Genomic DNA, 26,981 nt, shown 5'->3' on the forward strand with positions numbered 1-26,981 from the left:
CTCGCCCATTTGGTTGGGCGAATCCTTCACATCGGAAACGACCCAAGCATAGGGATCGTACGCCGCGGGGTTAACGGATGTCCGGGAAACCGTGCGAACCATACCTACATGGGGGACCATCCAGTCAGTCTAAGAGATCGGTTGCTCAGGCCGAATACAGACACTACCCCCCACGACTCCCCGACTAAGGCCAATCAAGACTAAAAATGGCGAAAAGAACAAGAAAAAACCTACCCTGGAATGGTACTTTCCCCCCTAACACATCTACTCGCAACTAAAAGGCTACGCAGTAACATCAAAAAGCCAAACAGCAAACATGCAAGAATAATGCATAAAAGAGAGTGGGATTCGAAAGTTACCTGAACTAATGGAAGAACGACGGAGTAGTTGTTAAAGAAAGATGCGAAGGAAAAATCACACAGCAGCACCGCAAAGAGGTGTTGAGATTTGGGGGCAACAAGAGAGCAGAGAAGAGGAAGGCACAAAAGAAAGAGAAAAGTGCTCAAACTGCCCCGTTTAAAAACTACCCCAGGAAGCGCGAAACGACTGGGGGCAAAATGGTCTTTTCAAACAGGGTTTTCCACCCCATTATGAGCATTCAATGCTCGGCACAAGGAACGAAGCGATGAAACGGTTGCTTACGCAACCCAGGGGACACGCGCGTTGGGGACATATCCCTCCCACGAGCGGCCGACCAGACGAGATACGAGACGACACGCCACTGGTAGCTCCCACGACTACCATTGGCGCGTGGGGGCACTGTTACGGCCTGGCCCAAGGTCCGCACGGGTCGACCCGACCCAAGTTCTACCCGACCCGGACACGCGCCCTCCAACCGACCCGGACACGCGTCCTGTACGGTCGGCACGCGGCTGCAGGACAATGTCCTTGGGGATATGGGCCTGTCCTCTCAAGGGGCCCACTACTGACATGTATATAAGGGGAAGATTGGCTTTTCCCCCGAGGTACGTCATATCCTTTCACCTCGTTATTCTGCCCGCCTGCACACCGCTGACTTGCGCGTCGGAGTGTCTTTGCAGGTGGCACCTCCCCCATCTTCTCTCCAGGACAAGTGCTCATCTGCTCAACTTACCCGCGACCAGTGCGACCCAGACCAAGGCGTCCTCGCCCACTCACTTGTACACCCGACCTGTCCGGAACCCGACCACCGAACAATATGATTCGTGAAGATCATAATCTAGCTAATTTCCAATAACCGAGTCAATTTTAATGAGTCAATTTTAAGGAGTCAAATTTCACTATGAAAAAACTTCCATACGTCATCTACTTTTATTTCCTTGTTCATTGACATTTTTTCGGTCCAATTATTACAATAAGTTAGTAAGTTACCACAAGTCCTTTGAACTGGTATTTTCTTTTAAACATTCAACTTAAGAAATTGTCTTTTGTTCACTTAATGTTTGAAGCCTTCTCGATTAACTATGAATAATTGAATATATACTTAATTAAAAACTGTCATTTTGTCTCATTTAAAAAAGAACATTGCATAGACTATACCGCAGAGTAATTACTAATTAAGGAGTTGTTGGTGGAGGTAAATTATTCGTGATATTAATTTGACAAGAGAATGGTTGTTTAAGATGTAAGACTAGGTTTATTTATAAGTACAGAATATTGAGACACTATATTTAATAGATAACATATAAATAAAGATATTGTGTCAAGAGATACTGAATTAATATATTTTGTATTTATCTTGACAAGAAATACATAGAGAGTTAAAAACATTAAAAAAAAACACAACTTATTTTTTATTTTTTTATTATTCTTGTAATTTTTCATAATTATATTTTTTTATTATTATATTTTTTTTCTAAATTTTTTGAATAAAAACAAATTAAAATAAAATGGACTTTTATAATTTGTTTTAATTTATCACTAAACAAAATACAAAAATACTAATTTTTATATTTTTATATCTTATCCTGTTCTTAGAACCAAACACAATCTAAAAGACAATAATGAACATTTGTAAGTTGTAATAAAGGTAACTAAATTATAAAAAATATATAATAACAAAAAAAATATAAAATAATTTAAATTTATCTTATTTAATATTTATTAATTATTACTAAAATTAATAAATATTAAATAAAATAAATTTAAATAATTTTTGTTGTCTCTCTAACCGTTAAATTATAATAAGAGACGCGTCCAGGGAAGATAACATTATATTGATATGTCATAGTGAGTTGCCAGTTCTGTATGTGTAACTGTATATGTGTATCCCATGATGGTTAATAGTTAATACACGTGCATGCAGAATCTTTTATTGTGTTTAACAGTATTATTATCATTATCAGTGTATAGAAAGACATTATTATAAAGAAAATGCATAATGTATTTTAGTTGCATGCATAATGAGATTGAAAATATATGTATAATGTGCCAACTATGAAGGGAACTATCAACTATCAAATATATAACTATGAAAAGTGCTCATTTGTTAAGAGTTATTGTGGCAGCTTTGAGTTACAGTGAAAATGAAAAAGTGGGACAAAGTCACATGCATGCTCCTTTGTTTATGATTGTTGACTTTTCTATCTGAAGAAATCTTTGGTCCTTGTAATAATTTTGTCTTGAAAAAGGAAAAGATTAGCAGGCACACGCCTTAACCACTCGGCCAAAGCGACATCTTGATAGTGTTGATTACAATTTAATTATTGGATAAATTAAAAAAAAAAGAAGAAGAAAAGTTGGGCTCATAAGGTCCAAATATTGTTTATGGATTTGTCCTTAAGGCCCACAGGCTCTGAAACAAAATTCTTTAATTCTATCTTTTGGGTTTTGACATAATTCTATTGTATTGAAATTGAAGGTTCATGAACCAATTTGGATTGGTGGAGTGATCAGCTTACTCATTCGCTTAAGCAAGCGTGGATAACATGGAAGTAAATTGCTTACCTTCCATTTACATTACACCTGCCACATTGGTTGATTTTTTTTATTTTTAACAAGTGTAATTACCCGTGCCATGCACGTGATAAGATTGAAATTATAATTTTAAATTATTTTTTTAAAATTAATTTAAATTATAATAATTTGATTAATCAAAGAGTAATATGTTATGTATTGTTTATTTTTTTAATCTAGTGTTAATTGGATTAACTCTAAAATAGTTATTAATCGGTTTTAATAAATTACTTTCTTCAATAAATCAGACATATATACTGAATGTGATCATAAATAATATATATGGTAATAATCAAATCCACTACCAAATATATTATCTATTATCACACTATAAAATAAATTAAATATAAAGGCTATTAGCACTTATAAATCTATAAAATTGCACTGTCTTTGATTCGTGCAAAGATTTTTACTTATCAAATAAACTTAAAATATGAACAAAAAATATTTGTAAAATGGACCAAACATCACTTGAAAGAATCATAGAAAATAATTAACTTACCTTATCAACCATGAGAATCATGTGTAATTTCCAAAAATTATAATAATTTTTTTATTTATGTATACGTATATATTAATTTTGTTAAATAATTATATATATATAATTATACAGATATACATAAATAAAAAATATATATAAATTATATTTTATTAAAATCCATATTACTGGTTATTAAAAATATTTAAATCATATATATTAATTATTTTTTTTATTATAATTTTATATATATGATTATTTTTTATTCAACAATCATGCAATAATGTTGTTTGTGGACTGAAACCAAATGGGTCTCATACTGTGACCTGTAATGGAACAAACTCAGCCATAATTCATGAAACACCTGCAATAATGTTGTTTGTTTTCATGATATGAATGCAACTCTTAACTTGAGTATTGACATTTTTTTTTCTATTTATGGATAGTTGTGGTTCAGAATTTTAGTAGGGATATCATTTTCTTTTCATGCAACTATAGTTGGGATCATTTTCACCTAAACTTCCCCTATTTTCAGAACTAGCAGTTCTGTCTCATTTAATGCTTACCTTTAACTCCTCCTTCTCCTTTTTTATTTCCCCTCTCTCTCTCTCTCTCTCTCTTTCTGTTCTAGCTTGCACTGTAACAACACCACTACCTTGCTGACACCTTCAACAATTCATATTTCTCTCTCTTAATTCTTTCTTTTTGAAAATTTTCAAACAGTTCACACTTTAAAGCTCTATATCATCATCAAATCAATGACTTTGTTGCTCCTTATCGAAGCCTTGAAGGCCAATATCTAGTTAAGAACTAGTGTTGTTCAAATAAGTATTCCTAATGATGAGAAATGAGGCATTTGCCATGTTATGAGTTATTACAACAATAAAAGAATGATGTAAAGAGATGGAGATCCGAAACACGTGCCATGAGCCGTCTTTCATGGTCATGGAGGGCGTGAGGTGTTCAGTTTCAAGTATACGTATGTTGACAAATGTGTAAATACTAAATATTTACAATTATTATCATTACAAAGAAAGTCTCAGCATTCTGTCTATGGCCAATAACAGAGGCCCCTCCTTCTTCCCCACTCTTCTCTTCCATCTACTAACCATTTCAGCTTCATTTGTGCAAATAAGTTCCCTTGGTTTTGGAATCAACTATGGCCAGATAGCCAACAATCTTCCATCTCCATCAAGAGTTGCTTCTTATCAAATCAATGAACGTGACTAGGATCAAGCTCTATGATGCTGATCCGAATGTGCTACTCGCATTCTCCAATTCCAATGTCCAATTTGTTGTAGGCCTTGGAAACGAGTACCTTGCCAATATGACAAACCCTTCCAAGGCTCAATCATGGATTCAGCAGCACCTTCAACCTTACCTTTCACAAACCAAGATCACCTACATCACCGTTGGAAATGAAGTCTTCAACACCAATGATACCCAGTTAATCATGAATCTCCTGCCAGCAATGGAGAGTGTTCATGGCGCCCATGTTAATCTTGGATTAGACCAACAAGTTACTGTCACAACAGCACATTCTTTCAACATATTAAGCAATTCATACCCTCCTTCGTCTGGTTCGTTTAGCCAAGATCTGCTTCAATATATCCAACCTCTTCTTGCTTTTCACTCTCAATTCAATTCACCTTTTCTCATCAATGCATACCCTTTTTTTGCATACAAAGGACAACCCAAGTGAGGTTTCTTTGAGCTATGTACTATTCGAGCCCAATCCCGGTTCCATCGATCCCAACACCAATCTCAACTATGACAACATGTTGTATGCTCAAATTGATGCTGTGGATGCTGCCATCAAGATGCTGGGCCATACAGATATTGAGGTCCGGATTTCAGAGACAGGTTGGCCTTCTAAGGGTGATACTAATGAAATTGGAGCTACACCAGAGAATGCAGCAACTTATAATGGTAATCTGCTGAAAAGGATAGAGCAGAAGCAAGGAACTCCTGCAAATCCATCAGTTCCAATTGATATTTATGTGTTTGCTTTGTTCAATGAAAATTTGAAGCCTGGACCCGCATCAGAGAGGAACTATGGCCTTTACTATCCTGATGGCACCCCAGTTTATAACATTGGATTACAGGGTTTTCTCCCTGAGATGGTTATTGCATCCAGTTCCAATGTAAGTAGATACTACTCCAAATCTTTGATCTTAAGCTTCTCACTTAATTTGTTAATTTAGATTTCCTTTGTTATACCTACATACCTACCTGTCAAAATTCTCACATACACTTTGTTTTGTGCATCTATATCTGATAATTCCATTGCTCTTAATTTGCAGGGTTCTGCTGTAAATTTTCTTGCCTGTATAATTACATGCTTTATCTCGGCTTGGAAGCTTTTGAGACTGTGACATTCAGAAGGGAAGGGTCAATGTAAACAGGATTCCCGAATTCATATACATGATTCTTTTTTTGAGACAAAAAGTTATTCAAAAGTAATGCTGTTTTGAGTAAGGGTTGAGTTTCAAAGAGAACAACAAAGACAAAATATAATTCCAAAAGTTGAGTTTCACTTGTGATGTATAGTGCATATTTTGTTCAGTTAGATCGTATGTATATAACAGATACAAAGAAAAGCCTTAATACTTGAATGATTCTCTAACGATTCACCTTATTTCCAAGGCTGTTTTGGTGCCGGCGAGTGAGCTTTTTTCTTCTTGGGACGTGGTGAAACTGGGGGGTGGTGGTGGTGGTGGACATTTCATTTTTTTGGAACCGGAGGCGGCTCGCGCATTTTTTGCGGCCGCTGCTGCTTCCTCTTCGGCTTTTCTTGCGGCCGCTGCTGCTGCTTCCTCTTCGGCATTTCTTGCGGCCGCTGCTGGATTACCATATTGCTAGGGATCTTAATCGGTGCGCTTCTCATGCTCTTGTTTCCGCGGTTAAGGTCACGGTTGGAGCCAATTTTACCCACTTGGTCGGTGCCCGGCGGTTCACCCGTGAATGAAGCATCGGCCGCGAGAAATTGGCTCCAAGAGGGTAAAATTGGCTCCAACCGCGACCTTAACCGCGGAAACAAGAGCATGAGAAGCGCACGGATTAAGATCCCTAATAAAGCTGGTAATTCGTCACTAAACAATGGAACTGTAAAAACGATGTTAAAGAAGCGGAGAGGAATAAAAATTCCTCCCCTCATCTTCTTCTAAATGATATCTAGAGAACAGAGAGAGAAGAAAGAATCAGAGTATTGAGAGTATTGAGAGAGAAGTGATAGAGTAAAACAAGATATTGAAAATGAACAAAAGGGCCAGTTAATTAATCACGTTTTTGTAACTGATAAGTTTGTTAGGAGGTTAGATAAATCAAATCTGCTGAGTTGGCACAAGTATCTAGCCGTTAAGTCTGCTATTTTTCAGAAAATCCCCTCTTCAGAAAATCAACTATTTTTCAACTAGAAAATCAACTATTTTTCAACTAATATCAATCAACTTTTTTTAAATTATTCTTTTACTCTAAATTATAATTCCTAAATATTAAATTTAAATAATAAATTCTAAATTCTAAATCCTAACCCTAAATTCTAAAGTTTAAAAAAAATGAGGATTTAAAAAAATATCTACCCACATATTAATTCCACTAGCTAGTTTGTTTCCTTGACCAGAAAGTCAAGCCCTTTGTCATCATTTGACTTTAAGAGGTGCAAAAATGAAGAAAATTTATGGTTTTGTTTGTGAATTATACCAGATGCACCACCTTAAAAAAAGTAGGACCTTACACACATAGGATTTTTTAAATTAAATGACATTTTTTTTACTTCTTTGTAGTTGTTATGTATCCGATCAGAAGTGGTTTAGGTTGAAAATTTGGACACTGAGAAATGAGAACATAACCCTCTGACTAGAGTGTTTGACACGGTTTTGTATGTTATTTTATTATCACTAATATTATTTCATTGACACTTTGTTTTTGGAGTCTTATTTTTTCAGTAAAGTTACTATACAAGTTTTGAAACCTTACCTATCACTTTAGGTAGCAATTTTTTTCTTCTTCTTAATCACCAATTAAAGTTTAAAGCAGTAAAATTCAATTTTGCTGACAAGGGGTTGACTATAAATTAAAAAAGTTGTGCCAAAACTATGCAAAATCTAATCTTGATTAATATTTAATTAACCAACTAACCCATCAAGGTCTTTTAGTTGATAAGAAATGACGATTTAGAGCATCAGAAAAATCTTAAAAGTGTTCTAGTTGAGGTTGGATTTGGATTCTTGTACTTTTTATTAAACAATTTGGCACTTGAATAGTAGTCTTGATGAGTTTCCAGGTGTTTTCATATGTTATATATACATATATATATACACTTTTTAAGCATCCTATTGAGTTTTGAAAGATCAGAGTGTGAAAGGTTTCTATAACACTATTACTTATTGGTTTTGGAGAATATTGAGAAGGGAAAAAAGCTACATGGGTGTTTTCACATCACATGCAAACTCTGCAGACTAAAAGAGGGTTTTTGAGTGTCTTATGGTTCATTTAAGCCACAAGCCAAGTTTTTTCTCCAAAGAGAAAACTTTAGGCAGAGATTCTTGCAGGTTTTTGGGAACAGTTTAATAATTTTCCAGTAACTTTCGGTTTTCTCTCTCTCAGTTTCTTTCTGAGGTAAGTTACTTTCATGCACTAAACAACAGTCACAAATGTTCTTTCCTTGTAACCAACTTATTCTATGTAAAAAGGAAAGCCTTCAAATGTTTTTTTTGTCTTTTTCCTAAGCCCTTACTCCTTCTACCTAATGGTTCTAACATGATTGTATAGACATATCAAATTCTCTAATGGATATGAAAACATTGATTGGCAGATTAATCTTAAAAGAGATGGTTGTAGCCAATGCAATCAAAGGCCTAGTTTCTGTTTTAGTGATTATGGTGTTGATTTTACCACAAATTGCTGCTCAAGTTCTTCCACCAGCTGATTCTCCATCAGGTAATATATGGTTTCTTTCAGATTTTCTTCTATACCTTTGTGTTTGTTCACATTGAAAGCTGTATTACTTGAAGGACTAATAATAATTAATGTTGCATATTCTCCATGTCTTTCAAAATTGGCTAAAAATGAGGAACATTATGTCTATATTTGTTGCAGATAATGCACCAGAACAGATTTGGCAGCTTGATAATACTGTTAGAGTGGATCCTTTTGATCATTTCGGAAAGTACAAAGGAGGATTTGACATCACCAACAAGCACTATTGGAGTGTATAAATCTTTCTCAACTCTCAGAAGTGTGGAAGTGATTGTTTAGAGGAGCTCGTGAAGTTCACTCTCTCTAACTCTCAGAATTACCATATTGCCCTTTCTACTGAATTCTGCTCCACCCTTCTCAAAGATGATCCCACACAACCATCTTCTTCACTCGGTACAACTATTTATATTACTCTCCATTGAAAAAAAAAAAGAAGTTTCCATTTTTGTCCTCCTGCTTACACTACATGCTTGTGTTTGTGTGCAGATTTGTTGGAAGGAGTGCCACTGTATCCATTGTACAAGCGTCTAGCATTAGTTCTCTTGAAATGCATGGATTCTCAAACGTTTTTCTGGACAGGATCATGCAATTCATCGGTGACCAATGAAATTGATATTGCTTCCGTGCAGAAGAAGCATTCCGAGTGGCACAAATTGATTTTGGATAAGATATCTGAGATACTAATGTAAAATGAACTTAAACATTTGATGCCTCTATTTGCTTCTTTCTATTTGTCTTTTGATTGAAGCTAGTTGCAACAGATCTTAAATAGTGTATGAACTTTTGTTTCAACAGATTTTGAAGAGTCTCTCTTTTGAAATCCATGTTCAAGAACCATTTTTCTCACAGCTCAAAGGTAGAAAGTTCTATCACTCTGTAATCACTGCTAAAGCATTTGTTTTTCGCTCAAGCCATGTTGATAGGTAGAAAAATTCTCTATTGCTTAGAATGAATTGCTTTGAAGTAATGCGGTAGAGTCCTATTTCTTTTATGAAGTCTTAGGAATTATGATGTAGTTATTGACTGCAGATGGCCTGAAAACAGTTGAAGGGAGGTGCGCCGGCGGCAAATACAGCAGGTTTCAATGTTTTACAATTTTAAAGATATGTGATATGCCAATGAGGTTCTATGCAGATTTATATTCCAATAAGTCTTAGAAACTTAGGTGTTATGCTTGCTTCCAATGTAACAAAAAAGTTGTCTTACCAGTTACCATGGATGCATAGTATCTTGTTACTTGATTCGTGGATTGTATTTTCTCTTAATAGTTGGCTATTGGATTACTATGAGCTACATGTTGCCCATTTCACTTCTATTCATATTTGGTTTTCCCTTTCCAGGATTGGACTAGGAAACCTGATTCTGGTAAACAAATCTGTCGTGTTTGAAGTTCAGGTAATGACTAGTTTTGTTATTAGTGGGGGATCTTTCTGTAATGCGGTTGCTCTGCTTCTTAACATAATCAATATGTAGGGAATACGTTGGTATCCTACCTTTGCTGACATGTTGGAGACAGAAAACCTCGGGAAAGTTCTTCCAGGTGTTGACAGTGTCGAAAAAGGTAGTGGAGATATTGTATTAGTATCTATAGCAGGATGACTAATTGATTCAAAATGAAGAATCAAAATGAACTAAGCTAGTTTGAGTTGCTAATTTCTTGCCTCAGTTACATTGATTTCTAAGTCATTTCCAGATTTTATACTGATAACCCCAGAATAAAGCTTGCATAGCATTGCAGGAGTAGAAATCTACCGGAGGTTTTACACAGAAGAGAAGGAAAAGTCAAATGGTGTTCTTGCAATTGGTGTTTCAAAACATACCCTTCAACCATACATTCCTTTGGCCAATTTATTCTCTGTGAGTTCACTCTCCTGTAAAACCACTGCAACTGATCTGCAATCTTAGAATCATCATCTAAGAACCCTCTACAATTATGTTCCTGTGCATGTTCTGCCTTTTATTTGATAATAATGTACTGCAATGAAAGTGGAGTTAGACCTTAAGAATTAAGAACTATGTTATTTCCTATTGGAATTAAAATCACATATATATTTTTTGCTTTACCCCATATTCTCCCTCTTAAGCATCCTGCATTTTCTTTCCTTGAAGTTATCATATGCAGTCATAAATGTTTGCTTGGTAAATGGCTATTTACTTACATAAGTGCCCTGACCCTTGTGCTGTTTTGGTCTTATATAGGAATTAAGTTATGAAGGTGTTCAAGGCCTTCTAGGGTTGATGCATACAGCAGGGACAATTCCAGATGCGCTTCCACCACCAAGATCAACTCTATTAGCATCTTTTAGTTTGCTATGCAATCCAGATGTAAGAAAGTGACTTTATTCATACTTTTTTTATTCGAGGTTTCATTTAGTATACAACTCATATTATGGTGTACCACGCAAACCTCTTTGGTGTATTTGCAAACACTTGTGTGAGGAAAACAAGTGGAAATGTCCTTTTTTCCCTTAAAATTAAGCATGCAAAGAATGAGATTCTTTGGCTTTATATATGTTGGTGGGTCCCCAACTAAGTGGGGCCCACATCTCATTAAAAAAAAAAAAAAAGAAAAACAAATAAATAAAGAAAGAAAGGCTTTAAGCCACGGTGAGAGAGAAGAGTTTTCATTCAGTTTTGAATGAAAGGAAATTCGGCGTCGAAGAGGGGGACGGATTCGGTGTGCCAAGATTCTTTGGCACACCAGTGCACATGATGTTTATGTTTGGCTGATCGGTGCGCCATTTGAGGGTGGCCGTCGGATCTCTCTGTTTTTTCAATCCAATGGTAGAGATTACTCTTTCTCTCTCCTCTTATGATTGGTTAGTGGTGTAGGTGTGTCAGAGGGGTTAGTGTGCAAATTTCACTTTGTAGCTGGTTTTTTTTGTTACAATTAAAAATTAGTTGGGTTTATGTGGAATTATTTTATCATGTTTTAAGAGCTAAATTAATGACTGTTAGTGATTCTGTTTAACGCCAAATCGGACATGATAGAGGAGGGCTGAGAGGGAAGGAAAAGCGCCGTGGACGTCGTTTGACGCATACAAGATAAGCTGCGCTGGATACGTATCCGTCACTGACCCATCAATGGAGTAACGGAGTTGCAGGAAGCTTTCTCCCGCGGAGTCACACTGCAAAGCTGCCTGCTTTCCGAAATGCCGCCTCTGTCGCCACTCGTTGATTCGGAGGATGAAGATCTGCATAGCGTCCTTGCCGGAGCTGGATACGGTGTCCGTCCGATAACAAGGAGTGATGTTTCGGCTAGATGCATGGCTTTGCCGGAGACGCCCAACAAGGAACGATCGAAGCGGCGTGGGGATGGTGGGCGACAGGATGACGAAGGAGAAACCCATCGTGTTACGGGTCGGGCGGGTTAGGTTAGAACACAGTTGGTTGAACTTGGGTCAGTCGTGATGGGCCTATGGATTTTTTTTCCCTGAGATGCACCTTTTTTCTGAAACCAATGCTGGGCTGAAGTGTTGGGCTAAGAGGGTGCATCATACTTTAGTGGTGAGGGCGTCGGTGAAACTTGCAGAAGGGAGGACTCGTCTGCGGAGGATGAGGTAAGACTTTGCCAACAAATTTGTTTAGTCGTCTTTTTCAATTTTGTGTATTGCTGTTCATCGATTCCGAGTTAATGGCTAACTGAAAGTATCGTCGTAGCTGGCATGGGACGATGCATCGGACGTTGCCTTGGACGATGGTTATGATTCACAGGGCACAATTTGGTAACCATTCATTATTTTTAGTGCGCTCACAGCTTAATCCAGTGGGAACGTGGGTCTTCAAACTAGGCAAAGGTTTGGTGATGCAGCAGGTGTTTTAGCTTCTTAGAAGATCATGCGTGATGTTCTATGTTTGGACAAAGAATAGGTAGCTATAGTAAACTGTTTTGGAGTGTTATACTTCCAATTTGACCATATCCAGGCCGCTATATGACTTTATTTTGTAACGCCTTATATTTAAACATGGAAATTATTTTAGAGCATCCATGGTGCTGTATGGATTGAAATTGCAAATTAGTGTAGAGAGCATCCATGCTGCTGTGTGAATTGGAATTGTAAAGTAATTTAAGGAACACTGATATTTTGAAAAGTTCTTAGTTACACCGGTCATAAGATTATATCATGTACAAAAAGAGTGAAGTCTAGCAGTTGCAACACATCGACAATCAGAACACAAATAGTTGTTGCCAAATCAGAAAAGGCAATCCAAAATAACATGGTCAGCTAGGTCATCAACCCAGTTGGATTCATTCAAAATCAAGAAATTTGACCAACAGCTCCACTTTTGGGTGGGTACTGGAGATCTCAAAGACGGCCAGCTTGGGGACACTTATGTTACACTTGCGCAAGAAACCCACCCACCCTTTGCTAATGGCCCCACAATTGCGCCTTCTCTTGCCCCCGTATTTGTTGTAGACGGCCCGGACGGAGATCTCCCCCGATCTGAGAGTCACCATGACACAATCGTTGACGTCGTCTCCAAAGTGCGGCACATTTGGCTGGGCAAACCAAAATGGAGCAAGGAGATGTAGTTAATGAGATGCGTAACATGTGCATGCAGTCAAACAGAATGAAACGACAACTACTGACGATGGCATGATGAACAATTAGCATGCAGAGGAACAACACTTTATGTAGAAGGGCACACATGCCTACAAAGTAAGGACCATCGAAAGATCAACACTTTATGTAGACCAGGTATTGGCCGCCACATTACTTTTAATAGAGGGCACAGCAGGGGAACAAAACAGATAATGCGGTTCCCCAAAGTTAAACAACGTAACACGTGTATATACAGTGGAGAGGGAAAGCCATTACCAGGAAGTGGGTGCCCAAGAGCCTTTTCGTGATGTGCATGATGAAGAAGGGGTGCTCGGACCGAAATGTCTGCTCCACCTCAGCTGCAGCTGCGGTCCTGGGGACATTGATGCACCCCCTTCGACGCCGGGGCGCTTCAGTATCGTGTGTACGGATCCGTCGAACCTTCCGGGGTGTGACGTCGACGACTTCATCACCGGACGTAGCATACGTCCTCTCGAAACCCGGTGACTGAAAGATGCGAACGCTGAAGTCGTCTCTGCCCTTGTGCTTGAAGAGCAGAATGTTAGATGGTTGGAGCTTGTATTCACGATAGAACCTTTGCCATCCCGTGCCGAGAGCGATCTCTTTCCACCCGTTGGGTCTGCATTCAATCTTGTAGGTATGGTTTGACCCATCGGCGACCGTGACGTAGAGATGGTTGCTACCTTTCGGCAGGAGCCGATTCGGAAACGGTAGACGCTGCATATAAGGGCACATGAGGAGTCGGCGTCAGAGATAGAACACAATGCGGATAGGAGAGTCAGAAATAATGGAAAGAACAGAAGAGCAAGCTTTAACCTACCATCGGTCGCGACGGATCTCCTGCCGCTTTGATAACCCTAAGGACGTCACCTTTCGCGTGTTCTCGTACCATTTTCTCGTTCAGGCACGAACAGAGAAGAAGGGGATATTCTTAGTTAGGAGAACACCAAGAGAGTGGACAGCGTGTGAATCGAGCGGATATGAAGGCTGAATCCTATCTAATTAAATAATTTAGTCAAAGTTCCACCCCCTTAGCACTGTGCGCCATCACCCTTCCATGAAGTCTTCCTGTAGAAGCCAAAAAGTTTCGTACCTGAAGAGGATAGGAGCTTCGAGTGGGGTCGGTTATTAGGGGTTGGGTTTCTGGCGAGTTCGGGTTTTCGTTTTTGGGTCGACTCTATTTCTCTGGCCCAAATACCAGATAAAAAAAATGTTATTTTTCAGGATGACCAAAGACGAAACCCACAAAAAAAAATTTAAAAACCGTAAATATAGAAAATAATAAGTGTAATTATGAACAACTTACCTGCTTCCAAGGACTACATCAATCCGTGCATCCATCAACGGGCAAAGGCTGACAACACGAACGGATTTTTCGCTGACTCACTGAAGTGGAATGATTGATAAGATTTGGTTAAGGCTATAATTTAAATTTTGAATACATTCGGTGGTGATAGCTTTTGTTAGAAATCCGTTTATTGCCCTTGGTAATTGCACCCACATTAATTTCCAATTAATGACCAGTCTAATCAGGTTTAAGGGTTATTTATTAAAAAGATAAAAAAATTTTAAAAGGCGGGAGGTGTTTCGCCAGATTAACGCGCGTACGTTTACGTTTTTCACAACCCCCAAAAAAAAAAGCGCGTACTTTTCAAAGAAGGGAATCACACTGAGGTACGTACTTGTATAAACCAGTCCCTTCGTAATCTTTGTTGATCCAAGCATCTTAGTTGGAATCATGAGTTGTAAATAGTTGCCGAAATGTTCTGGAATCATGCGTGGTAAACGTTAAATGATAACGGCTCGAGACAATTCCGTAATTTTGTCTAAATCGCTCAAACGACTTGTTTCACTTGGGTGAATTACAGGCATAGGGGCTGAGTTATTGGTAACAACAAACAATTCACGATAAGCAGAGAACGAACCGATGAAAGTAGATATAATAATCGCTACAAAGGTTTAATTAGCTTTTCATAAGGTCAACAGGACGACGAAACAAACAAACCAGATAGATCATTCAAGGCTTTGGTCAACGACAAAAAACGAAAACAACATAAAGATGTCACCCATGTGAACTAGTTGAAATACCTCCGTCACTGTCTTCACCCTGCTCCGGTGGAACGCCTGCCTGGCGGGACAAAGATTTCTCTTTGGCTGTCAAAACATCCACGACACTGTTTGCCAGGAGTCGCCAATTTGAGCTTTCCGCCATCATTTCGGTTGCTTTGTCATACAGTCGTTGACCGGCCACGTCATAGTGTCGCAAGGTCCTGCGAAGCAACTTTTCATCCCGTCGCCGTGCCTTCTTCTCTTCCTCCAGTTGATCCTCCATTTGCTTCAATTTGACCATTAAGTCAACGTTCTTGGCATGGAGCTGGAAGAGTTCCTCTGCCGCCTTTTCACTCCTAGCCTCCCATAACCCCTCCTTCCTGAGAAGTTCGGCCTCTAGGAGGTCAAAATCCGCGGACTGTTCATTTGTACGGAAGATGTTGATCAGATTAGACATCGGTTCTTCCGAGAGGTCGACGGGACTAAGTGTGGGGTCGGTGACGGTCTCCTTCGACATTTTCTCAGAAGTACACAGTGGAGAGAGCAGTGGACGGTGGCAGAAATAAGGAAGAGGATAAGGATAGACGCAGAGGTGATAGAAGGAGTTACGGCAGAGAAGAACTGGGAAAGAAGCATTGGGAGGTAGGGTTTGTCGTTAAGGGGCACGTATACATATACCGTGTAAATTGGGAAGCTTCGTCGAATAAAGAAGTAATTGATGTACTTGGTTTATTTTTGGGAAAATAAACGATTTATATTTACTTAAAATCGTAATTTACGATGTCTAATAACCTTTTTTAATTTTTCTGACTTACTTAAAAATCGTTATTCAGGATTTTTTCAATTTTTTTTTAATATTGTATTATTAGAGGTGAAATCCTTTATCCTGTGTGTTAAACACAACTATGGCCATTTACAAAACGTCAGTGACGTTTTGTGTTTCTTCGATTAAGATAATATATTTTTACAAAACGTCAGTGACGTTTTGTGTATTAATAATTAAAATAATATTTTTTATTATAAAACGTCAAGAACGTTTCGTTTTTTTATAATTAAAAAATTATTGTCGTTTTGTGCTACCACTACAACTATGTAAAACATTAAAATAATAAAATATTTTTGTATTTCACATTAAAATTATTCATATATAAATTTTTTAGCCCGATTTCTTCTTATCCCATGACACAGTATTACAGCAAAATGTTATAATATTAATGAAAAACACCAGTAAGCAGTAACAATCGAATATAAAAAAAGTTTGCCCTTTTTTTGGATATTGGAAAAAAAAGTTGGTGTAATCCTTGAATCGATACAGAACAGCCCAAAAATCGTTAACTCAATGGCGATTCGCCGAAGGGCGTGTTTTGCGTATTTATGGGAAATTATTTCAATTTAAATATACTCAAAATATTACTAACAATACAGGAGATGAGAAGATGTTGATAGTTAACCGCATCTGGATTAAACGGAATTATAATGACTACAAGCACAGAATATTAATCTACCGAAAACAAGGGCGACCTAAGAAACAAACTAAATAGAAAGTTCAGGGCTTCAGGGTTCGACAGAAACCAACACAACATAGATATGTCACACATGTGCACCAGGTCAAATTCCTCCGTCCCTGTGTTCACTCTGCTCCGGTTGAACGGGTAATGGAGGGGACAAAGATTTGTCCTCGACCTCCAAAACATCGACGACCCTTTGTGCCAGGTCATGCCACTTTGAGCTTTCGGCCATCATTTCGTTTGCTCTGTCATACATTCGGCGAACGGTCGCATCACACTGTCTCTGCTCCATGCGCAGAAACTTTTCCTCAAGACGCCTTGCCTTCTCGTCTTGAGCCAGTTGATCCTCCATGTTGTTCAACTTTACCATTAACTTCAAGTTCTCGGACCTGACACGGAAGAGTTGCTGTGATATTGTCTCGACGCTAGCCTCCCAAATTTCCTCCCTCCTGAGAAGTTCGGCTTGAACGAAGTCACATACGCTGGACTTTTCATCTGTACGGACGACGTCGATCATTCTGGACATGGGCCGTTCCTTGAGTTTGACGGGACTGGCGCCGTTGTCGTTGACGGTTCCCTTCGACATTCTCTCGGTAGTGCACAATGGAGAGAGCAGTGGAGGGTCGCAGAATTAAGGATGTGGAGAAGGATAGACGGAGAGGTGAGAGAAGGAGAAACGGCAGAGAAGAACTGGGAAAGAAGCACTGAGAGGGATAGGGTTTGTCATTAAGGTGCACGTATACCTATATAGCGTAGGGCTTATAGTGTATACTGAGAAGCTGCTTCGAATACTTTTTTTTTAATTAGAAAATGTGTTATTAATTGATGTAAGTCGTTTGTTTTTTGAAAAAATAAGATATTTATATTTAACGAAAATCAAGGGATAACAAATTTAATGTAGTTTTAAATTTAAATTTAAAGTTATTTTTCAGCGTTCAGGTTCTAAACCGACGTTTAAGATGTCTTCGATTCCCGTGCCAACCCTAAAAACGAAGCATCGGTTACAGACTTACAGCTGGCGTAAATGAAGGCGTGCGTGGCACGGTTCCTGACTTATCTGGTGAGCCGTTTTGCAGTTTATAAGTTCAGTACCCAGTTTTCCTTCCCCTCATCTTGTGATCCATACTAACGACGGTCCTCCTGTAAACTTCCCCTTCCACCACCTACTCATTAAATTTAGGTCAAACAGGATGAGATCTAGTGCAACCACCGAGAAAGGCAGAATAGGAGAGAAGGCCGGATATGGGAGAAGGAAAGGGAAAGGGAAAGGGAAAGGGAAAGGGGTCCCACCGCGCGTCTGTCCGCAGACCCTTCTCCCTCGCGAGATATGGGAGAGAATTGCATTAAGGGTTGCGTCGTCGTCCATCCAGGATCTGTTTAACATGCAGGCGACCTGCAAGGTATTTCTGGACATCTGCCGCTCATCTGCGGTGTTGAAGGTGGCCTCGATGGCCGAGATACCCGTCGTGTTCGGTTTCGACTTGGAGGACCGTCCTGAGGATGGGTTCCTTAGTGTCAGCGCGCGCGCAGGAAATCCGGGCGCTATATTCCGTATAGGGATGAGAGAATTCTGCTGGATGGGCCGACTTGTTGGTGGGGTCGACACTCTGCTTGAGGCCGCCGATGCGGGTGATGTCCCAGCCCGCTACATTTGTGCGATGCTGCTGCTGACGCCAGGTGTTGGGGACGCGACGGACGCTGGTAGGGGGGTTGAAATGTTTGAGAACGTGCTGGCTGCTGGAAAAATCGAAATGTGCAGAGAAATCTTCGGGCAGTTGTTCGCAAATCCGCTGTTTGGGGTGCACCCGTCGGATCCAGGGAAGCCCGTCGTCTGTCGGTCAACCGTCTGCCCGACCCGAGGAACCATGGGTGCCACCAACGATTCCTCTACTGTGTCCTGCGTCCACTGCCTTGCCGAGTTGGAGGTGTTGCATTTCTTTAGTCTATTTACTTTCAGATGAAGTTTCGCTGTAACCGAAGCTGAACGTATTTCATTGTTAATGAGTCGGGTGTTTAGGGTTGGGTGGCCTTGTAAATCCCCGCTGTCGTGGACCGTATAAGTGACATATTCGAAACGATGCATATCACAGTTTTCAAACATTTAAACGGTCACACGCATAACCTACGATAGAAGCACTATTTCATTACTTCATTCGCTAATAGGGCAAGCCGAATAAATTAAAAAAGAAAAATTAAAAAAAAAACGGGCCGTCAAAATTTCAATATTAGCGTTGCGGCTAAACAGTGCAACAGTAATTCCTAAACATACATTGCCGGGGAGGGGAGGCGTCGGTCTATGGTGTCTCCATCCCGTTGTTGCATTGACCCGTAAGACCTTGGACTAAAACGTCGGGCATCTGCCGTATGATTTAATTACGATAAATGCTTCTATAATCAATATAATTATTATAATATATGAATGCATCGGTAAACGAAAACATCTAGAAAAACGTATGCGGTACTGAACCACGGGCAACCCCCCTCCCCGTACCCCCCGAACGGCAGTATATTATATTAAAAGCAAAATGCCACAAGGGCATCTACAAATTCGTCCATCCTCCTTTTGTAATCTCCAATAATCCGTCCTCGAAGTCCCTCCAAATGGCCGGAAGTTCCCAAGAGGACAAAACAAAACTGGAGGCATCCATTCAGCACGAGCGTCTGCCCAATTTTCTTCCTGTCGAATTATGGTCGAGTATTGCCAGGATGGTTGCATCGAATTCGATTGAGGATCTGTTCAACATGCAGGCGAGTTGCAGGTTATTTGCATCTGCATGCAATTCCGACGCCGTGTACAGGCACGCGTTGGTGTCGGTGTTGCCTATCGCTTGCTTCCTCGAATACTCCGGTACGCCTGCAATGACATTTCTGCGTCGATGCGCCATAGCACGGAATCCGGCCGCTATGCTCCGCGTTGGGATGTCTCATTTATTCTGGTGTGGCCACCGCAGAGGTGGTATGCGGACCCTGACCGAGGCAGCAGAGCTGGGCGATGTGGAGGCCTGCTACATCGCTGCGATGCTGCTTCTGTCGCTCGGCGACAAAACAGATGATGAGGTCAGCCGTGGATTCGAACTTTTTTCCGTCGTTCGTGACTCCGGCGAAGTCGACAGGTGCAGGGAGGTCTTCACGCAGGTGTTCGCCGGTCCGTGGTCCGATATACCCCCGGCGACCCAGAAGATCCCGTGTCATGCCGTTCCGGTAGTTGCCGTACTCGTGGGACCATTGGTGACGACAGCGATCTGTCCACTGTGGCGTGTGTGCAATGCCTGGCCGAATACGAGGTGCGGAAGTTCTTGGGACTTACTGCGTTTAAGTAGTTTTGTAAACCCCAGCGATGGATATGCCGATCATGCTAATTGCTATGCGTGCTGATGGTGTATTTTACCTTATTCTTGTAATCGCATAATATAACAGGGCTAGTAAATGTATACAACAATGATTAATCTTGATTAATAGTCGAATATAATGATTAATCTTTATCTGATATCTCTTCACTCGTTACTTCGGGTTGGGGACAATGTTAGTGTAAAGTTCTAAAATTTATAGACTTAATAACTATAGTATTGTTTAACTTCGATTGTTTTAAATAACATATATTTTATTAATTATGTAAATACACTAAATTGTTGTTTAGGGTTTTTAAAAGACGTATTTCGTATGATTTAAAAAAAAGGACACAGAGAAAAGTATGCATAATTGTGTTATCCGTGTTTAAGTTCCATTGCAGAATATCGAAAGGGCGACAGAACAAACATAGGAAATAATGGGATCACACTGGCCTCGGCGGAAAACTTGACATCCAGACATGTTGCATGTGCAACCCATCAACTACCTCCGGCGCCGTCTTCATTCTGCCCGGCCGGAGGACGACTAGGACGACGACGGAGCAAGAACCTTTGCCTTTCCTCCACAACGTCCAGCCGGCGTTCCAGCTCAGACCACGGAAGAGACTCAACCTGTTGTCGTTCATGGCGCTGGGCAATTTCAGCTTGTAATTCCTTCTCAGTGAGAACCAACTGTTGAAGGAGCGCGTCATTTTTTCGCTTCTCTGTGCTCAATTCTTTTTCAAGCCGTCGCTTTTCCTGCACCTCTTTCTCCAGTTCATCCTTCCTTGCCTCGAAGACGAACTTGGAGGCCATCAGCTCGACCTTTGCCTGCCTCAGTTCTGCGTTGGTGGTTACAAGTGTCGCCTTTAAGTTCTCCTCCCTCCTAACCAGTGCCGCCGCAACGAGATCACAATCTGCGGACCTATCATCTACGCGGATGATGTCGATAAGTGCGTCGATGGAGAGTTCCACGAGGTCCTCTGGACTAATGGCGTGTTCTGTGATTGATTGCTCCGACATTTTGTCGGGATAAGACGACGACGACATTGTGGCAGTTATGGAGAAGGGTAGACTGAGAGTTGAGAGAAGGAGTTCCGGCAAAGAAGACGTGAATAAGGGTTAGTCGTTACTAGGGTTTGGGGTTGTGAATAACGGGCACGTATACACATATATAGTATAAAGTTGCTTGGATGGGTTTTTAACGCAAATCACGTGTCAGTAGTGGGGTTTATTCACGAAAATAGGAGATTAATTTAAGCTATTTCGGTTGAAAAAAAAAAGTTAAAGATAACATTAAACATTTCTTCAATTAGCAATTAAGGAACGCAATTAAGCTTGTCATGAATATAACACAAGAATCGAATAGTCAACATTTAATTTGTGCCTCGATAAAACCCTATCAGTTGAATTGGAAAGCACATTAGTATTTCGTTCGTCCCATATTAATTAATTACCTTATCCTTTCCAGAACCATCCGTAGAGAATTGGAAAAGCACATTAGTATTTCTGTCGCGCGGACCCCACGCTCAGGAGTTAACGTGTACTTCAAGCCGAATGAGGTTCATAAGCAGGTGTGCAGGGATGCCAGGGTCAGGTGTAGGGGTGTGGTGTACAGAGATATGAAGAAAAGAGCTTTCTTTTGTCAAATCAACCATAGAAAAATTATTATTGCAATTTACCGAAAAAAAAATGACCATATTATTCGATAACTTAATCAGATGTGATCACTGACGATTTTTATTCGGTTTAATATTCCATAATGTACAGCATACGACATGTATTTAATATGGGTGTAATTACCTAAATTAATTGTACTAAATATCCGGTATTAACCATAATTTTGTGCAACGAAACGAGTTACGCGCTAAGCGGTAAAAATTAACTAATGTCGGTGTATATTCTACTGTTGGGCAGCGAAACGATTTACGTGTTATACCCTTATTGTCCTTTTTATTTTTCTTTGACCGGCCGGATAGTATCGGTCGCCGTGTTGAAGCAGGCATTAAAGATCCTATGCTCCGACAGGGGTCGACGGAGTGTTTCCGGTTTGCCCGCCTGTGTAGATGGCTTCATCCGATGATTGAAAGAAAGAAAGAAAAATAACTCAAACGATGCTGAATTTATATATTATATATAATTAAGAAAACCCAGTTTTACTCGGGGGTTACAGAACATGCGAAGAACAGCTAACGAAATAAAGACTCGGACGGTAGATGCCGTGGTTCATATAGCCCCGACATCGTCTCCATTCTGGCCGGTGGGATCCTGATAGTCAGAGCCGTCTGCCGTTGCCGCAGGATGACCATACAGTTGGCGGGCCAATAAACCTACCTTGATCTCCACAACCTCAAGCCTGCCTTCCATTTCACGCCACGGTGCCATCTGTTGCTGTTCCCGTCGACGAAGATCGGCATTTTCCGCCTTCAAAGCGTTTGCTTTGTCTTCGAGTTCGCGAACGGTGGTTTGGTGGTGTTCCAACTCCGTCCGCAACTTCTTCTCCAACCGGCGGCCTTGTTCCAGTTGATGCTTCCTGATACTAGCCCTGACTTTGGCAGTGATTGCCTCGATCCTGGCCGTCCTTGCTTCGTCCTGTGTCCTACGAAGACTATCACTCAGAAACCTCATCCTCTGTTGGAGGGTGTTGATTAGGTCTGCGGTCGGTTGTTCCTGGAGGTCGCCCGGACTAATGGCGTGGTCGTCGAGGGATTCGTGCGACATTTTGCGGGATGAAGATCGGGAGGTTTGGTAGACGACAACGGCCCTTGAAGCTATGACTTTTCTCCCGGATGTGGTTATGGATAAATATAAGGAATGGTTATGAATTGTGACGGACGTGTGGATTGATATACATTAATGAAAAACAAAATTGATGTTAACAATAGATAAATTAATACATTTTGTTGTGGTTAATTAATGTGCGTATGGTATTCCATGAGAAAACGAAGATATTAATGCACCTGGTGGTTTTATCGATAAACGAAGAAAAAGCCTGTCACAACTTCTGCTGCATCGATAACGCGCAATCCGATATCATTGCAAATCTTTGCAATGTGACGTTAGAGTAGACATGAAGGGCTGAAGGTCTATGGACTGCTATTAAAAACGTCGCAGGCAGGAGTTGCGTTGATCTCGAAAAAAATAACTTCGTTACTTGGCTATGCAACCAAGTGTAACCGAATGAGAGGTCAGTGAGTGGAAACAATTGTATTTTCAATAACTTAACTTTTTAATACTACGCAGAAAACACAAAAAAAAATGGCAAAACGAGGCAAACAGTACGAAAACGGCAGAACAAGTCAAATAGTTGGAAAAATTATTACATAATAGTGATAATAGATATATTACATTGGATGACCAAAAAAAATATTGAGAACCCATTCCTATCCAATCAGTCAAAGAGGTGGGCAAACAGGATCAATTCATAATCAGCCCTACAATGCACGCACGGAATATGAGCAGCACCTCCGTCACCGTCGTTTACGTCCCAGCCTCTTCCATAGCGTTGATGGCGGTAAATGGCACCCATGTTCCCACGGCTTGGACATGCATGCGAAGAACAGAGTTGATTCTCTTCGTTTAGCATCGGCACGCGACGCAGGTGTCTCCACGTCCCCTGTACAACGCCGCGGAACACCAATTTGCAGTTTGTCAGGGCACCGGCCGCCTCAAGCCCACGAAATGTTTGTAAGCCGTTGTTCTTAGAATCGGTGTCGTCGCGTAGCATCAGCATCATCGCCACTACGTACTGGGCTGCGGCATGGCCATGGGCTGCGACAACGTGCATGGTTTCCATTCCCGCAAAAGGACACCCGCCTAGGAAAAGGTCAGACACCGCAGACCGAAACAGAACTTCCACGTGGCCACTCTGCCTGCATCGCGCTAAGAAGTTTCTTCCCGGATGGTGGATGGGACTCACACTCCACCATCGCTGGTCCCAAATTGGAATGTTGGCGCATCTGTAAACGGAATCCTCATCCCCTGCATTACGTGCATCGGTGCACGACATCCTGAGACTGCACAAGTCCCTGACGGACTGTGCTGCGGTCCTTCCAGCAATTAAGGTCCATACATCGTGGGGAAGGTTGGCCGGGCCTGTCGGACGATACATCTCCTCCCCTTGTATTGAGTGCCCTCACACGATAGATAACCTGTCGTTTATGTGTAAATAGTGGATAACTGAAAGGCTCCAATCAGGTATCACAATGGCTGTTGTTTACAGTGTATATATAGTCACCCGGTGCCGTTTGCGATGGTATCCCATCGGCCATCGGTTGTGTACCGTACATCTACACCTAATCAGCTACAATCACGTCGTTTCGGGAGCATGCCGATTGAGTTTCCCGTCGGCTCACGAAGGGGTTCCTTAGCCAACACGTTCCTTAATTTTCTCTTATTGTTTTCTTATATCAGAATTTAATATTATTATTTAAGTCTAATATTTTAATAATATTAAATAACATTATTCAGACATTGTTCCAAATTCATGTTGTTTAATTTTAATTATAGTATATTTATATGTAATAAGTATCCGTTTACCTAAATAACATTTACATGATAATAAAGAAGATAACCGTTAATATTATACGTCCACACTAAGCCGAAACATAAAATGTCAATAATAAACCTAATCTGCATAACAATCCTAAACCCTAGCTATGTCAACAAACCGTTCCACCTCGTAGTCGGCGCGACAACCAATGCACCCAATATGGTTGGCGCCTCCGACACCGTGGATGGAGCCCCGCTCTGCAGCCCTTCGGCGGTACTCATAGAGAAGACCCATGTGGCCTCGGGTCATGCATCTGCTCGAGTAACATACTGTATGTTCCTCTCCCTTATCCGGCATTTGGACTTCATCTGGCCAAGAAATTGTGAGGACTGCGAAGCAACTCGAGTAACATGCCGGGAGTAAGTTACATGCTTCGAGCGTACGAAATAGTTCCAGACCTTCTTTTTGTGCGTCTATGTCGTCCCTTCGGAGGAGCAACTCCATTGAAAGTGCGTACTTGGCTGCGTCCAGCCCATCTCTTGCAGCCTTTTGCAGCATTTCCCATCCGACAGGGTGGTTACGTCTTATGTAGAGCTCCCGCAGTGCCTCCCGAAACAGAAGTTCCGGGTGACCAACCTCAATGCACCTCTCGAAAAAACTTCGTCCAATAGGGTCCCGTATCCACACCCAATTCAGTTCATGCGGAGGTGGTATGGCAACCATCCTGAGGACGTTATCGTCGTGGCCTACATCGCGCGCAACGCAACACGTCATACGGAACCTGCACAGGTCCTCAATCGATGTCGTCGCCACTTTAATGGCTATGGCTACCCAAACGTCGCGGGGCAGTTCAGATGCGTTACAGTACCGCTCCATTGACACTCTCCTTGGACTGGGGCCTACTAGTGTATATACTTCACAGGATGTAATCCACTGACCAGTGGTTTTGGCAGCAGGAATGGTAGTATATTTATGGATAAGGGTCGCCCTTTGGAATCCGATTCGCTCGGATAGTGGACTTAACCGACGCATCATTTCGTTGGCGAAAATCCACATAAGTTTTCGAAAAAAATAAGAAGGAAAATGGATTCTACGAACTTGCATTGTAAATAGAAATAACATTGTTAATTGATGGCATTAATTGGATTCCTCTTTACGCGCTCGTGCGTATTTAGTAGCCGGCTAGGAGCGTTAAAATTAAAACTAAGTAAAATATACGCTAACTAATCATCATCGCATTCATATGTATACATATAGTTAAAGAAAATCATTCCTTGAAGTTTCAATAGGTGTTCATGCACGACAGACGAAACATGAAACGAACGGCCGTAAACACAAAAGTTCTTAATTTGCGACTAACATAACCTTGAATCGCCACACCTGGTCGCAGCGTTCCCTAATACAAGACTAAAGAAGAAGGCAACGTAATACTACCTCTACCATGGGGGCATAAGCGTCACAGCTGGTTGATCCATGTAGACAATGCAGTACCAGCCGGTACACTTAACTGCTCTTCTTTGTTTTCATCCTCCATAACTCTGCCTTGCCCAATACACGGTCCCGGAGTTTGTTGAATGGTGTGCTGGTCAGGTTCACCGCAGTTGTTGCCCTGATCTCGTTCTCTCGTAACTGCAAAATGGTTACCGATTGGTTTTATTGTGATCCTATAATTTAATATCCATAAGCAGCCATTTTTATTTGAGCGTACTTACAATCCCGTCCATGATCGGGTTGAATTTGTCCCCCATGTTGAGCCACCCTATGACCCATATCCCTGAGTTCATGCTGAATGTTGATCCGACGAATAGGCAGTAACCGTCAGTACGTATTATCGAAAACATGTGAAAATCGTCACTGTGATACATGAATGTTTTATTGGCTGTTAACCTACCTCTGCCCACAATTAGGTATCCCTATGGGGCTCCTTATCGGGAAATCTCCGAAGTTGCTTGGTATGGGCATAAATTGCTTCTCGTAAACAGCTTGTGTCACGTTGTACAACACCCTTGCCTGCACGGACCGCGGAATATAAATGAGAAGGCTTTTATGCACGCCGTGTTGCATGCTATGCCAGTATGGCAAATTAAAAGTAAATACTACAATCAAAGTTGTAGTTAACCGTTTTCCGAATCCGGTCTTCCCGGTGAGGCGTCTCGAACTGGTTCGGCGATGAATCTAGGTTGTAAATTGCCTTGTCTTTCAGAGACACGAGCATCAAAAACCAGTGGCCCAGCGCGTCCTGCATGGGGACATAAATCTGCACAGGATAAACACGTATAGTTAATTCACTGAAGACACTTGTTCCTGGTTTAGTTTACGATGAACCAAAATTTGTCCTTTAACAGACAAGTTCAAGGAATCTGGATGGCCGCATCCAGATCTCCATGTAACGGTTGAGCATCAATTCTGTCGTCTCCCCGTGCAATATATCATCCTGCACAGACAACGCTGGCGAGTTAAATAAGTTATGTGCTATACGTGTACGAACGCCAGATCAGGACAAACTTACCGAGACAGACGGTGGTAAGCACCAGTACGCGGGCGACGTGTCAAGTATCTCAGCACCGGTCATAGTCATGGCAACCAGATGGATGATCTGGCAACGAAGAATAGCCAAAGATATAAAATAAACAAAAAACCCCGACGATT

General features: G+C 40.9%; 3 protein-coding genes and 1 pseudogene across 3 annotated transcripts; 2 read left to right on the forward strand and 2 right to left on the reverse strand.

The window, feature by feature from the left end:
• The first annotated feature begins 4,465 nt into the window (after positions 1 to 4,465).
• On the forward strand, positions 4,466 to 6,274 carry LOC130945634 (glucan endo-1,3-beta-glucosidase 14-like; annotated as a pseudogene).
• Positions 6,275 to 7,772: 1,498 nt separating this feature from the next.
• LOC130946736 (uncharacterized) lies at positions 7,773 to 20,969 on the forward strand. Its single transcript, XM_057875577.1, has 11 exons — positions 7,773 to 8,032; positions 8,229 to 8,353; positions 8,513 to 8,785; positions 8,879 to 9,077; positions 9,188 to 9,248; positions 9,409 to 9,470; positions 9,733 to 9,787; positions 9,866 to 9,953; positions 10,131 to 10,249; positions 10,592 to 10,717; positions 20,234 to 20,969. Exons 5-11 carry the CDS (start codon positions 9,216 to 9,218, stop codon positions 20,279 to 20,281), a joined length of 531 nt encoding a protein of 176 aa, XP_057731560.1. The 5' UTR covers positions 7,773 to 8,032; positions 8,229 to 8,353; positions 8,513 to 8,785; positions 8,879 to 9,077; positions 9,188 to 9,215; the 3' UTR covers positions 20,282 to 20,969.
• A 2,262-nt stretch (positions 20,970 to 23,231) lies between these two features.
• On the reverse strand, positions 23,232 to 23,951 carry LOC130945635 (uncharacterized). The gene has a single exon (XM_057874340.1). It carries the CDS (start codon positions 23,949 to 23,951, stop codon positions 23,232 to 23,234), a length of 720 nt encoding a protein of 239 aa, XP_057730323.1.
• A 534-nt stretch (positions 23,952 to 24,485) lies between these two features.
• On the reverse strand, positions 24,486 to 25,364 carry LOC130945636 (uncharacterized). The gene has a single exon (XM_057874341.1). It carries the CDS (start codon positions 25,362 to 25,364, stop codon positions 24,486 to 24,488), a length of 879 nt encoding a protein of 292 aa, XP_057730324.1.
• Between the last annotated feature and the right edge of the window lie 1,617 nt (positions 25,365 to 26,981).

This window comes from Arachis stenosperma, chromosome 8 (assembly GCF_014773155.1).
Source record: "Arachis stenosperma cultivar V10309 chromosome 8, arast.V10309.gnm1.PFL2, whole genome shotgun sequence".
Lineage (NCBI taxonomy): Eukaryota > Viridiplantae > Streptophyta > Magnoliopsida > Fabales > Fabaceae > Arachis > Arachis stenosperma.